Here is a 14,886-nt window from a genome sequence, read left to right on the forward strand (position 1 = left end):
ACAGGATCAGTAGTTATATACAGGGTCAGTAGCTATATACAGGGTCAGTAGTTATATACAGGGTCAGTAGTTATATACAGGGTCAGTAGTTATATACAGGATCAGTAGTTATATACAGGGTCAGTAGTTATATACAGGATCAGTAGTTATATACAGGATCAGTAGTTATATACAGGGTCAGTAGTTATATACATGGTCAGTAGTTATATACAGGGTCAGTAGTTATATACAGGGTCAGTAGTTATATACAGGATCAGTAGTTATATACAGGGTCAGTAGTTATATACAGGGACAGTAGCTATATACAGGGTCAGTAGTTATATACAGGGTCAGTAGTTATATACAGGGTCAGTAGCTATATACAGGGTCAGTAGTTATATACAGGGTCAGTAGTTATATACAGGGTCAGTAGTTATATACAGGGTCAGTAGTTATATACAGGATCAGTAGTTATATACAGGGTCAGTAGTTATATACAGGGACAGTAGCTATATACAGGGTCAGTAGTTATATACAGGGTCAGTAGTTATATACAGGGTCAGTAGTTATATACAGGGTCAGTAGTTATATACAGGATCAGTAGTTATATACAGGGTCAGTAGTTATATACAGGGTCAGTAGTTATATACAGGGTCAGTAGCTATATACAGGGTCAGTAGCTATATACAGGGTCAGTAGTTATATAAAGGGTCAGTAGTTATATACAGGGTCAGTAGTTATATACAGGGTCAGTAGTTATATACAGGATCAGTAGTTATATACAGGGTCAGTAGTTATATACAGGGTCAGTAGTTATATACAGGGTCAGTAGTTATATACAGGGTCAGTAGTTATATACAGGGTCAGTAGTTATATACAGGGTCAGTAGTTATATACAGGGTCAGTAGTTATATACAGGGTCAGTAGTTATATATAGGGTCAGTAACTATATACAGGGTCAGTAGTTACATACAGGGTCAGTAGTTATATACAGGGTCAGTAGTTATATACAGGATCAGTAGTTATATACAGGGTCAGTAGTTATATACAGGGACAGTAGCTATATACAGGGTCAGTAGTTACATACAGGGTCAGTAGTTATATACAGGGTCAGTAGTTATATACAGGGTCAGTAGTTATATACAGGGTCAGTAGTTATATACAGGGTCAGTAGTTATATACAGGGTCAGTAGTTATATACAGGGTCAGTAGTTATATACAGGGTCAGTAGCTATATACAGGGTCAGTAGTTATATACAGGATCAGTAGTTATATACAGGGTCAGTAGTTATATACAGGGTCAGTAGTTATATACAGGGTCAGTAGTTATATACAGGGTCAGTAGTTATATACAGGGTCAGTAGTTATATACAGGGTCAGTAGTTATATACAGGATCAGTAGTTATATACAGGGTCAGTAGCTATATACAGGGTCAGTAGTTATATACAGGGTCAGTAGTTATATACAGGGTCAGTAGTTATATACAGGATCAGTAGTTATATACAGGGTCAGTAGTTATATACAGGATCAGTAGTTATATACAGGATCAGTAGTTATATACAGGGTCAGTAGTTATATACAGGGTCAGTAGTTATATACAGGGTCAGTAGTTATATACAGGGTCAGTAGTTATATACAGGATCAGTAGTTATATACAGGGTCAGTAGTTATATACAGGGACAGTAGCTATATACAGGGTCAGTAGTTATATACAGGGTCAGTAGTTATATACAGGGTCAGTAGCTATATACAGGGTCAGTAGTTATATACAGGGTCAGTAGTTATATACAGGGTCAGTAGTTATATACAGGGTCAGTAGTTATATACAGGATCAGTAGTTATATACAGGGTCAGTAGTTATATACAGGGACAGTAGCTATATACAGGGTCAGTAGTTACATACAGGGTCAGTAGTTATATACAGGGTCAGTAGTTATATACAGGGTCAGTAGTTATATACAGGGTCAGTAGTTATATACAGGGTCAGTAGTTATATACAGGGTCAGTAGTTATATACAGGGTCAGTAGTTATATACAGGGTCAGTAGTTATATATAGGGTCAGTAACTATATACAGGGTCAGTAGTTACATACAGGGTCAGTAGTTATATACAGGGTCAGTAGTTATATACAGGATCAGTAGTTATATACAGGGTCAGTAGTTATATACAGGGACAGTAGCTATATACAGGGTCAGTAGTTACATACAGGGTCAGTAGTTATATACAGGGTCAGTAGTTATATACAGGGTCAGTAGTTATATACAGGGTCAGTAGTTATATACAGGGTCAGTAGCTATATACAGGGTCAGTAGTTACATACAGGGTCAGTAGTTATATACAGGGTCAGTAGTTATATACAGGGTCAGTAGTTATATACAGGGTCAGTAGTTATATACAGGGTCAGTAGCTATATACAGGGTCAGTAGTTATATAAAGGGTCAGTAGCTATATACAGGGTCAGTAGCTATATACAGGGTCAGTAGCTATATACAGGGTCAGTAGTTATATACAGGGTCAGTAGCTATATACAGGGTCAGTCCCATGGTCAGTAGTTATATACAGGGTCAGTAGTTATATACAGGGTCAGTAGTTATATACAGGGTCAGTAGCTATATACAGGGTCAGTAGTTATATACAGGGTCAGTAGTTATATACAGGGACAGTAGCTATATACAGGGTCAGTAGTTATATACAGGGTCAGTAGCTATATACAGGGTCAGTAGTTATATACAGGGTCAGTAGTTATATACAGGGTCAGTAGCTATATACAGGGTCAGTAGTTATATACAGGGTCAGTAGTTATATACAGGGTCAGTAGCTATATACAGGGTCAGTAGCTATATACAGGGTCAGTAGTTATATACAGGGTCAGTAGTTATATACAGGGTCAGTAGCTATATATAGGGTCAGTAACTATATACAGAGTCAGTAGTTATATACAGGGTCAGTAGCTATATAGAGGGTCAGTAGCTATATACAGGGTCAGTAGCTATATACAGGGACAGTAGCTATATACAGGGTCAGTAGTTACATACAGGGTCAGTAGTTATATACAGGGTCAGTAGTTATATACAGGGTCAGTAGTTATATACAGGGTCAGTAGTTATATACAGGGTCAGTAGTTATATACAGGGACAGTAGCTATATACAGGGTCAGTAGTTACATACAGGGTCAGTAGTTATATACAGGGTCAGTAGTTATATACAGGGTCAGTAGTTATATACAGGGTCAGTAGTTATATACAGGGTCAGTAGTTATATACAGGGTCAGTAGTTATATACAGGGTCAGTAGTTATATACAGGGTCAGTAGTTATATACAGGGTCAGTAGTTATATATAGGGTCAGTAACTATATACAGGGTCAGTAGTTACATACAGGGTCAGTAGTTATATACAGGGTCAGTAGTTATATACAGGATCAGTAGTTATATACAGGGTCAGTAGTTATATACAGGGACAGTAGCTATATACAGGGTCAGTAGTTACATACAGGGTCAGTAGTTATATACAGGGTCAGTAGTTATATACAGGGTCAGTAGTTATATACAGGGTCAGTAGTTATATACAGGGTCAGTAGCTATATACAGGGTCAGTAGTTACATACAGGGTCAGTAGTTATATACAGGGTCAGTAGTTATATACAGGGTCAGTAGTTATATACAGGGTCAGTAGTTATATACAGGGTCAGTAGCTATATACAGGGTCAGTAGTTATATAAAGGGTCAGTAGCTATATACAGGGTCAGTAGCTATATACAGGGTCAGTAGCTATATACAGGGTCAGTAGTTATATACAGGGTCAGTAGCTATATACAGGGTCAGTCCCATGGTCAGTAGTTATATACAGGGTCAGTAGTTATATACAGGGTCAGTAGTTATATACAGGGTCAGTAGCTATATACAGGGTCAGTAGTTATATACAGGGTCAGTAGTTATATACAGGGACAGTAGCTATATACAGGGTCAGTAGTTATATACAGGGTCAGTAGCTATATACAGGGTCAGTAGTTATATACAGGGTCAGTAGTTATATACAGGGTCAGTAGCTATATACAGGGTCAGTAGTTATATACAGGGTCAGTAGTTATATACAGGGTCAGTAGCTATATACAGGGTCAGTAGCTATATACAGGGTCAGTAGTTATATACAGGGTCAGTAGTTATATACAGGGTCAGTAGCTATATATAGGGTCAGTAACTATATACAGAGTCAGTAGTTATATACAGGGTCAGTAGCTATATAGAGGGTCAGTAGCTATATACAGGGTCAGTAGCTATATACAGGGTCAGTTCCAGGGTCAGTAGTTATATACAGGGTCAGTTCCAGGGTCAGTAGTTATATACAGGCTCTGTTCCAGGGTCAGTAGTTATATACAGGGTCAGTAGCTATATACAGGGTCAGTTCCAGGGTCAGGAGCTATATACAGGGTCAGTAGCTATATACAGGGTCAGTAGCTATATACACGGTCAGTAGCTATGTACAGGGTCAGTAGCTATGCACACGGTCAGTAGCTATATACACGGTCAGTAGTTATATACAGAAACAGTTCCAGGGTCAGTAGTTATATACAGGGTCAGTTCCAGGGTCAGTAGTTATATACAGGGTCAGTTCCAGGGTCAGTAGTTATATACAGGGTCAGTTCCAGGGTCAGTAGCTATATACAGGGTCAGTTTCAGGGTCAGTAGTTATATTCAGGGTCAGTTCCAGGGTCAGTAGTTATATACAGGGTCTGTTCCAGGGTCAGTAGTTATATACAGGGTCAGTTCCAGGGTCAGTAGTTATATACAGGATCAGTTCCAGGGTCAGTAGTTATATACAGGGTCAGTTCCAGGGTCAGTAGTTATATACAGGGTCAGTTCCAGGGTCAGTAGCTATATACAGGGTCAGTTTCAGGGTCAGTAGTTATATACAGGGTCTGTTCCAGGGTCAGTAGTTATATACAGGGTCAGTTCCAGGGTCAGTAGCTATATACAGGATCATTAGCTATATACAGGGTCAGTAGCTATATACAGGGTCAGTAGCTATGTACAGGGTCAGTAGTTATATACAGGGTCTGTTCCAGGGTCAGTAGTTATATACAGAGTCAGTTCCAAGGTCAGTAACTATATACAGAGTCAGTAGTTATATACAGGGTCAGTGGCTATATACAGGGTCAATAGCTATATACAGGGTCAGTTCCAAGGTCAGTAACTATATAAAGAGTCGGTAGTTATATACAGGGTCAGTAGCTATATACGGGGTCAGTATCAGGGTCAGTAGCTATATACAGGGTCAGTTCCAGGGTCAGTAGCTATATACAGAGTCAGTAGCTATATACAGGGTCGGTAGCTATATACAGGGTCAGGAGCTATATACAGGGTCAGTAGCTATATACTGGGTCAGTTCCAGGGTCAGTAGCTATGTACAGGGTCAGTTCCAGGGTCAGGAGCTATATACAGGGTCAGTAGTTATATACAGGGTCAGTAGTTATATACATGGTCAGTAGCTATATAGAGAGTCAGTAGTTATATACAGGGTCAGGAGCTATATACAGGGTCAGTAGCTATATACTGGGTCAGTTCCAGGGTCAGTAGCTATGTACAGGGTCAGTTCCAGGGTCAGGAGCTATATACAGGGTCAGTAGTTATATACAGGGTCAGTAGCTATATACAGGGTCAGTTCCAGGGTCAGTAGTTATATACAGGGTCAGTAGTTATACACAGGGTCTGTAGCTATATAGAGAGTCAGTAGTTATATACAGGGTCAGTAGTTATATACAGGGTCAGTAGCTATATACAGGGTAAGTTCCAGGGTCAGTAGCTATGAACAGGGTCAGTTCTCAGGGTCAGGAGCTATATACAGGGTCATTAGCTATATACAGGGTCAGTTCCAGGGTCAGTAGATATGTACAGGGTCAGTTCCAGGGTCAGGAGCTATATACAGGGTCAGTAGCTATATACAGGGTCTGTAGCTATATACAGGGCCAGTAGTTATATACAGGGTCAGTTCCAGGGTCAGTAGCTATGTACAGGGTCAGTTCCAGGGTCAGGAGCTATATACAGGGTCAGTAGCTATATACAGGGTCAGTTCCAGGGTCAGTAGCTATGTACAGGGTCAGTTCCAGGGTCAGGAGCTATATACAGGGTCAGTAGCTATGCACAGGGTCAGTAGCTATGCACAGAGTCAGTTCCAGGGTCATTAGCTATATACAGGGTCAGGAGCTATATACAGGGTCAGTTCCAGGGTCAGTAGCTATATACAGGGTCAGTTCCAGGGTCAGTAGCTATGTACAGGGTCAGTTCCAGGGTCAGTAGCTATATACAGGGTCAGGAGCTATATACAGGGTCAGTTCCAGGGTCAGTAGCTATATACAGGGTCAGTTCCAGGGTCAGTAGCTATATACAGGGTCAGTTCCAGGGTCAGTAGCTATGTACAGGGTCAGTTCCAGGGTCAGTAGCTATATACAGGTCAGTTCCAGGGTCAGTAGCTATATACTGGGTCTGTTTCAATACCACATTTTCAATGTGCAGGGATACTGGAGTGTCCCAAATTATCCTTGATCGATGGGAGGAAGAAGCCGACAACCTGCCCCAAATAGCCCAGTTCCCAATTAAAATGCACAGTACGCTCCTCTTCTCTGCCGGTGACACTGGATTTTAAGTTGGGAATAATGAGAGGAAGGACCATTGTCTGAATTTCAAGAGTGATTATGACCTCTAATCTATCTCTGTCCACCTCTCCCCTTGTGTCTCTGTCCCCTCTGCCTTTATCTAGCCTGGGTATCTCTGTCCCATCTCCACTTATCTAACCTGGGTATCTCTGTCCCATCTCCACTTATCTAGCCTGGGTATCTCTGTCCCATCTCCACTTATCTAACCTGGGTATCTCTGTCCCATCTCCACTTATCTAACCTGGGTATCTCTGTCCCATAGCCACTAATCTAACCTGGGTATCTCTGTCCCATCTCCACTTATCTAACCTGGGTATCTCTGTCCCATCTCCACTTATCTAACCTGGGTATCTCTGTCCCATCTCCACTTATCTAACCTGGGTATCTCTGTCCCATCTCCACTTATCTAACCTGGGTATCTCTGTCCCATCTCCACTTATCTAACCTGGGTATCTCTGTCCCATCTCCACTTATCTAACCTGGGTATCTCTGTCCCATCTCCACTTATCTAACCTGGGTATCTCTGTCCCATCTCCACTTATCTAACCTGGGTATCTCTGTCCCATCTCCACTTATCTAAGCTGGGTATCTATGTCCCCTCTCAACTTATCTAGCCTGGTATACAGGTATCTGTCCCCTCTCAACTTATCTAACCTGGGTATCTCTGTCCCCTCTCCCCTTATCTAACCTGGGTATCTCTGTCCCCTCTCCACTTATCTAACCTGGGTATCTCTGTCCCATCTCCACTTATCTAACCTGGGTATCTCTGTCCCATCTCCACTTATCTAACCTGGGTATCTCTGTCCCATCTCCACTTATCTAACCTGGGTATCTCTGTCCCATCTCCACTTATCTAACCTGGGTATCTCTGTCCCATCTCCACTTATCTAACCTGGGTATCTCTGTCCCATATCCACTTATCTAACCTGGTATATCTGTCCCCTCTCCCATTATCTAGCCTGGTATACAGGTATCTGTCCCCTCTCAACGTATCTAACCTGGGTATCTCTGTCCCCTCTCCCCTTATCTAACCTGGGTATCTCTGTCCCCTCTCCACTTATCTAACCTGGGTATCTCGGTCCTCTCTCCCCTTATCTAACCTGGGTATCTCTGTCCCATCTCCACTTATCTAACCTGGGTATCTCTGTCCCATCTCCACTTATCTAACCTGGGTATCTCTGTCCCCTCTCCCCTTATCTAACCTGGGTATCTCTGTCCCCTCTCCACTTATCTAACCTGGGTATCTCTGTCCCATCTCCACTTATCTAACCTGGGTATCTCTGTTCCATCTCCTCTTATCTATCCTGGGTATATCTGTCCCCTATCCCCTTATCTAACCTGGTATATCTGTCCCCTATCCCCTTATCTAGACTGGTATCTCTGTCCCCTCTCCCCTTATCTAGCCTGGTATATCTGTCCCCTCTCCCATTATCTAACCTGGTATATCTGTCCCCTCTCCCCTTATCTAGCCTGGGTATCTCTGTCCCCTCTCCCCTTATCTAGCCTGGTATATATGTCCCCTCTCCCCTTATCTAACCTGTTATCTCTGTCCCCTCTCCCCTTATCTATCCTGGGTATATCTGTCCCCTCTCCCCTTATCTAGCCTGGTATATCTGTCCCATCTCCCCTTATCTAGCCTGGTATAGCTGTCCCCTCTCCCCTTATCTAGCCTGGTATATCTGTCCCCTCTCCCCTTATCTAGCCTGGTATATCTGTCCCCTCTCCCCTTATCTATCCTGGTATATCTGTCCCCTATCTCTGTTATACCTGTCCACGTCTCCTCTGTTATACCTGCCCATGTCTCCTCTGTTATATCTCTCCACGTCTCCTCTGTTATACCTGTCCACGTCTCCTCTGTTATACCTGCCCATGTCTCCTCTGTTATACCTGCCCACGTCTCCTCTGTTATACCTGCCCATGTCTCCTCTGTTATATCTCTCCACGTCTCCTCTGTTATACCTGCCCACGTCTCCTCTGTTATACCTGTCCACGTCTCCTCTGTTATACCTGTCCACGTCTCCTCTGTTATACCTGCCCACGTCTCCTCTGTTATACCTGCCCATGTCTCCTCTGTTATATCTCTCCACGTCTCCTCTGTTATACCTGCCCACGTCTCCTCTGTTATACCTGCCCATGTCTCCTCTGTTATACCTGTTCACGTCTCCTCTGTTATACCTGTCCACGTCTCCTCTGTTATACCTGCCCATGTCTCCTCTGTTATACCTGTCCACGTGTCCTCTGTTATACCTGTCCATGTCTCCTCTTTTATACCTGCCCATGTCTCCTCTGTTATACCTCTCCACGTCTCCTCTGTTATACCTGTCCATGTCTCCTCTGTTATACCTGTCCACATCTCCTCTGTTATACCTGCCCATGTCTCCTCTGTTATACATGTCCACGTCTCCTCTGTTATACCTGTCCACGTCTCCTCTGTTATACCTGTCCATGTCTCCTCTGTTATACCTGTCCATGTCTCCTCTGTTATACCTGTCCATGTCTCCTCTGTTATACCTGTCCACGTCTCCTCTGTTTTACCTGTCCACGTCTCCTCTGTTATACCTGTCCACATCTCCTCTGTTATACCTGTCCATGTCTCCTCTGTTATACCTGTCCACATCTCCTCTGTTATACCTGTCCACATCTCCTCTGTTATACCTGTCCATGTGTCCTCTGTTATACCTGCCCACGTCTCCTCTGTTATACCTGTCCACGTCTCCTCTGTTATACCTGCCCACATCTCCTCTGTTATAACTGCCCACATCTCCTCTGTTTTACCTGCCCACATCTCCTCTGTTATACCTGCCCACATTTCTTCCATTGGCCCCCTTCCCTCCCTCTCTTACCCCCTTCCCTCTCTCTCTTACCCCCTTCCCTCTCTTACCCCCTTCCCTCTCTCTCTTACCCCCTTCCCTCTCTCTCTTACCCCCTCTCTCTCTTACCCCCTTCCCTCTCTCTCTTACCCCCTTCCCTCTCCCCCCTCTCTCTCCATCTCACCGCTTCTCTCTCTCTCTTACCCCCTTCCCTCTTCCTCCCCCCTCTCTCTCACCTTCTCGCTCCCTCCCCTTCTCTTTCTCTCCCCTTCTCTCTCTCTCCATCCCCATCCATCTATATCCCCATCTCTCTCTCTCTCTCTCTCTCTCTCTATCCCCATCTCTCTCATCACCATCTCTCTCTCTCTCTCTCACTCTCTCCATCCCATCCATCTATATCCCCATCTCTCTCTCTATCCCCATCTCTCTCATCACCATCTCTCTCTCTCTCTCTCTCTCTCTCTCCATCCCCATCCATCTCTATCCCCATCTCTCTCTCTCTCTCTCTCTATCCCCATCTCTCTCATCACCATCTCTCTCTCTCTCTCTCTCTCTCTCTCTCTCTATCCCCATCTCTCTCATCACCATCTCTCTCTCTCATCACCATCTCTCTCTCTCTCTCTCTCTCCATCCCCATCCATCTCTATCCCCATCTCTCTCTCTTTCTCATCTCATTCATAGCTGTGGATAATGGTCATTGTGATTGATATGATGGATTTAAATATAACAGAATTCTATTTTTTACATTCATGACAATAGATGTGTTTCTATTGCTGCCTGTATGAGTAGAAACTACATAGGTTAGACAGGTCGTCTGACTCAAATGATTGGAGAATGGCAATGTTTCTTCAAATAAAATATGACATGATATTGTACTTTTATAGTAGCTATAAGATATTACTGTATTCCTTTGCAATAAGTTGTGAGCAAAAAAATAATATATATATATATATATATATAGAGTGGGGCAACAAAAAGTATTTAGTCAGCCACCAATTGTGCAAGTTCTCCCACTTAAAAAGATCGGAAAGGCCTGTAATTTTCATCATAGGTACACTTCAACTATGACAGACAAAATTAGAAAAAAATCCAGAAAATCACATTGTAGGATTTTTTATGAATTTATTTGCAAATTATGGTGGAAAATACGTTTTTGGTCACCTACAAACAAGCAAGATTTCTGGCTCTCACAGACCTGTAACTTCTTCTTTAAGAGGATCCTCTGTCCTCCACTCATTACCTGTATTAATGGCACCTGTTTGAACTTGTTATCAGTATAAAAGACACCTGTCCACAACCTCAAACAGTCACACTCCAAACTCCACTATGGCCAAGACCAAAGAGCTGTCAAAGGACACCAGAAACAAAATTGTATTTTGTTTCTCATTTTGTCTGTCATAGTTGAAGTGTACCTATGATGAAAATTACAGGCCTCTCTCATCTTTTTAAGTGGGAGAACTTGCACAATTGGTGGCTGACTAAATCCGTTTTTGCCCCACTGTATATATATATTTTTTTTTAAAGCTGATGGCATTTCCTATTTCAGGCTAGGCTGTTTTTGTTTGTTGCCCATCTCAATGTTAGACAGAGAGGCCTATACACAGGCTTAAGAAGATTAATTTAAGATTTAGCTGCTGGTACTCTTGGTCCTCCTGGGGAGAGGGGTGTAGAACCGGAACCCTTGAAAAGTGATAGCCAAAGTGAAGTGAGGTGTGGGCTTAGCATGAAAGACATCAGGATCCAATTCACCTTGATGGCCCAGGCCTTGGTTATCCAATCTCTCTCTGTAATGTACACATCACTATGCCCAACCTGGCACCCCCACCTCAAGGATCTCTCAGCACCTGCTAATGTCAAACTCTATCCATCTGCACACACACACACACACACACACACGCACGCACGCACACACACACACACGCACACACACACACACACACACAAACACTCTCTTTCAAACTCTATCCATCTGCACACACACACACACACACACACACAAACACTCTCTTTCAAACTCTATCCTCCCGCCTGGCATTCACCCTCTAATTTTTTCCTCTTTCCTTGCTCCCTACAGAGCCTGGGTGGCGTTGCCGGGCGGAACAGAAACATGATTGACAGCAAACAAAACTGAGCGGCCTGTCACTCATCTCTCCATCAGCGTGTCAAAAGGCTGCCTCCTCCAGGGGCTGTCACCTCTCTCCTCCTCCACACCTACTTCTCCTCCCTCCATCCTCTTCTCTGCTGGAAGGGCCAGTAACCCCGTACCTCAGCGTGCCGTGATTCCCCCGTTCCAACACCGGCCGGAGAGATAGAGGGCAGAGACTAGGACAGGAGTTGGGAGAGGACTCCAGACCAAAACAAGTGTTGCCCCCCTCCTCTCCACCTTGCCCTCCTCCTCATCAGGCTGTTAACAGCAGGCTGGCACGCTGCCGCAGTTCCTTGGCTCCTCTCTCTGTAAAAGTTGGATTATTTCATAAACTCCAAAGCCCTATTCCTCTGTCTCTCTGTCTCTGTCTCTCTGTCTCTCTCTCTCTCTCTGTCTCTCTGTCTCTCTCTCTGTCTCTCTCTCTGTCCCTCTCTCTCTCTGTCTGTCTCTCTCTCTGTCTGTCTCTCTGTCTCTCTCTCTGTCTCTCTGTCTCTCTGTCTCTCTCTCTCTCTGTCTCTCTGTCTCTCTCTCTGTCTCTCTCTCTGTCCCTCTCTCTCTCTGTCTGTCTCTCTCTCTGTGTCGCTCTGTCTCTCTCTCTGTCTCTCTGTCTCTCGGTCTCTGTCTCTCTCTCTCTCTCTGTCTCTCTGTCTCTCTGTCTCTCTGTCTCTGTTTCGGGAGAGAGGACGGACATTGATTCCTCATTGAGAAAGAAACAGGCCTTTTCTAGAGACCTAGCGTGTCTGAGAGGAAGCAGCCATGCGTTTCCCTCTGTTGTTGACACTGCAGGCGCTGTGGGCCAGTGTGTGCCAGACCATGCAGCACTACCCTGCTGCCTGGGGACACTACGACGTGTGTAAATCTCAGGTGTACACGGATGAAGGACTCACCTGGGATTACATGGCCTGCCAACCTGAGGCCATGGACATGACCAAGTACCTGAAGGTTACGGTGGACCCACCCAACATCACCTGTGGAGACCCACCTGAGACATACTGCGCCCTGGTAAGTTCTGCTTCTCTTCCATAGACAGGCCCCTTCCTTTCCCCAAACGTAATTCTGTAGCAGTGGATGCAGTAGGAAGGTAGTACGGGATATATGACTGAAAGGTAGGATAACACACACACACACACAAACACACACACACACACACAAACACACACACACACACACACACACACACACACACACACACACACACACACACACACACACACACACACACACACACACACACACACACAGACAGACAGACAGACAGACAGACAGACAGACAGACAGACAGACAGACACACACACACAAACACACAAACCCACACACACACACACACACAAACACACACGTGTGAAGTGGCCTTTTTACACATGCAAATGTGTAATGAATTCTGAATCCCATATGTATTCTGCTGCTCTCACAACCTCTCAGTAATGGGAACGTACAGTATGTGATGGATTTTCATTTATTCTCCCCTCAAGAGAGGAACATTGTATCGTAGATGTAGACGTAGATCTCCCAGGGGGCCACAACGCATTTAGATTCACCTCACTGGAGTTTGTAACCACTTGGCAATGATGCCTTGACGTGTGATAAGATACACCTGCAATTAAAGCAGGTCAAACGTACAAATTCGTTTTCTCCGTTGAAAATGTCGTCTTGTCGTTTATTGGGATGCAGCCTATGCACTCGTACGTCTGCTCGTACGTCTGTCTCTACAGCACAGGCACTGATTGAGAGAGTCTTGGTGGAATAAAACACGGTGTCATTAGCACTGGAATATTAGCAGCAAGAGAACACCCCGTGTACAGTTAGCATGTTGCTTTGAGGACTAAAGTGGCGTGCCTGTCTATTGTAAAAGGGTTGTATAAAGGGTAAAGTTTTTCATTAGTGAAGGGCCTCCTCATTTGGGCTCTTTAGCTTTGAAAATCACAGTTAGCAGGCCACGTTTTAGCAACACACTGGCATGTGAATCCATTTTGGTGTGTGTATGTGTGTGTGTGTGTGTGTACCAACCCATCAAAGATCCTATCTGAACAGCACTGTTTAAAATGTCAAGATCTTTGGAGAGAGAGAGAGAGAGAGACAGAGAGAGACAGAGAGAGACAGAGAGAGAGAGAGACAGAAAGAGAGAGACAGAGAGAAAGAGAGACAGAGAGAATGAGAGAGAGAGAGAGAGAGAGAGAGAGAGAGAGAGAGAGAGAGAGAGAGACAGAGAGAGAAAGAGAGAGAGAGAGAGAGACCCAATGAGTGAAGAGCTAATATCTTGTATGCAGAGGCTTTGAAAAGTGAATTATTCAATATGTTTTGTAACTAATGTGTTTTATTCATAGGATACATTATTCAGCCAGACGGGAGGCACTTTTGAAAACGCTGACTCCATGACAGACTCCCAAGGTTGCTTTTAAAATGTCTGGGCTCTTTCATCTTGGGGTCAGCGTCAAAATTGGGTCATTTTCCACTGTTTTTTGAGGTATTGAGCACCCAAATTGATTCAATTTGACACCCAGTATGGAATCTGTATTGGTCCAGACTTGGACTCTGTGTGTGTGTGTGCTATTCTATGGCAATCACCATGCTTAATTTCATAACCAATTGTTCAATAATTTCATTCTATTCCTGGAACTTTTTTGAAACCAAGTTAATCATTATTAGCCTGCGTGCTTCTTGTAACAGTCCAATGATCTTTATATGGCTGGAGTCTGTCAAATAAACAAGCTCATATCACTCATTAGCTGGTTCTACACTTAGCCTCTGGCCTACAGGTTACACGTCAACAAGGATATTAACTACAGCCTTATCAGAATATGAATCATCTCTCTTCAGGGGCCATTCATTCTTTAATTGGTAGGGTCAATGTAAATCAATGTTTCAGCGATTACCGGTGAAATAGCTGCAACTGTGAATGCCGATACACTGCTTACGATGCCAATGGCAGTTTTCATTATGAGTATGATCACTGTGTATTCAGGCAATTACCATTTAGCGTCAGGCTATCTGAGAATTCAATCGCTGTTAATTGATTTGGGCTCTTATCCAGCAGGCAGGAGCAGGGTCTAGGTCTCTAGTTCCAGGGCCACATGTCTGCTTCCTGCGTGATAACGGAGGTATCAGAAATCACATCATGGTCTGCAGATACAGAGAAAGAGAGGGGGAGAGGGGGGAGAGAGAGATAAAAGGGTGAGAGATAGGAGGGTAGAGTGTGCAAAGCTGTCATCAATGCAAAGGATGGCTACTGTTGTGTCTTTTACTATGGATTAAATTAAATGGCATGCTATTTTTATAAAAATCTATTCTCTGTAATTAA

The 14,886-nt window shown here is 43.7% G+C and overlaps 1 protein-coding gene and 1 long non-coding RNA gene across 2 annotated transcripts in view; both read left to right on the forward strand.

The window, feature by feature from the left end:
- The window catches only part of LOC149977374 (uncharacterized), a 934,188-nt gene that overhangs the window by 61,710 nt on the left and 857,592 nt on the right, over nucleotides 1-14,886 (forward strand). The gene's annotated exons all lie outside the window — the stretch shown is intronic.
- The window catches only part of LOC110490897 (netrin-G1-like), a 253,036-nt gene that overhangs the window by 8,575 nt on the left and 229,575 nt on the right, over nucleotides 1-14,886 (forward strand). The window contains exon 2 of the mRNA XM_036945701.2: nucleotides 11,516-12,589. Within this exon, the coding sequence (XP_036801596.1) occupies nucleotides 12,344-12,589 (246 nt within the window). The 5' untranslated portion in view covers nucleotides 11,516-12,343. The remainder of the gene's footprint in view (nucleotides 1-11,515; nucleotides 12,590-14,886) is intronic.

The sequence above is a fragment of the Oncorhynchus mykiss genome, chromosome 15 (assembly GCF_057628025.1).
Source record: "Oncorhynchus mykiss isolate SJ-2025 chromosome 15, ASM5762802v1, whole genome shotgun sequence".
Taxonomy (NCBI): Eukaryota; Metazoa; Chordata; class Actinopteri; order Salmoniformes; family Salmonidae; genus Oncorhynchus; species Oncorhynchus mykiss.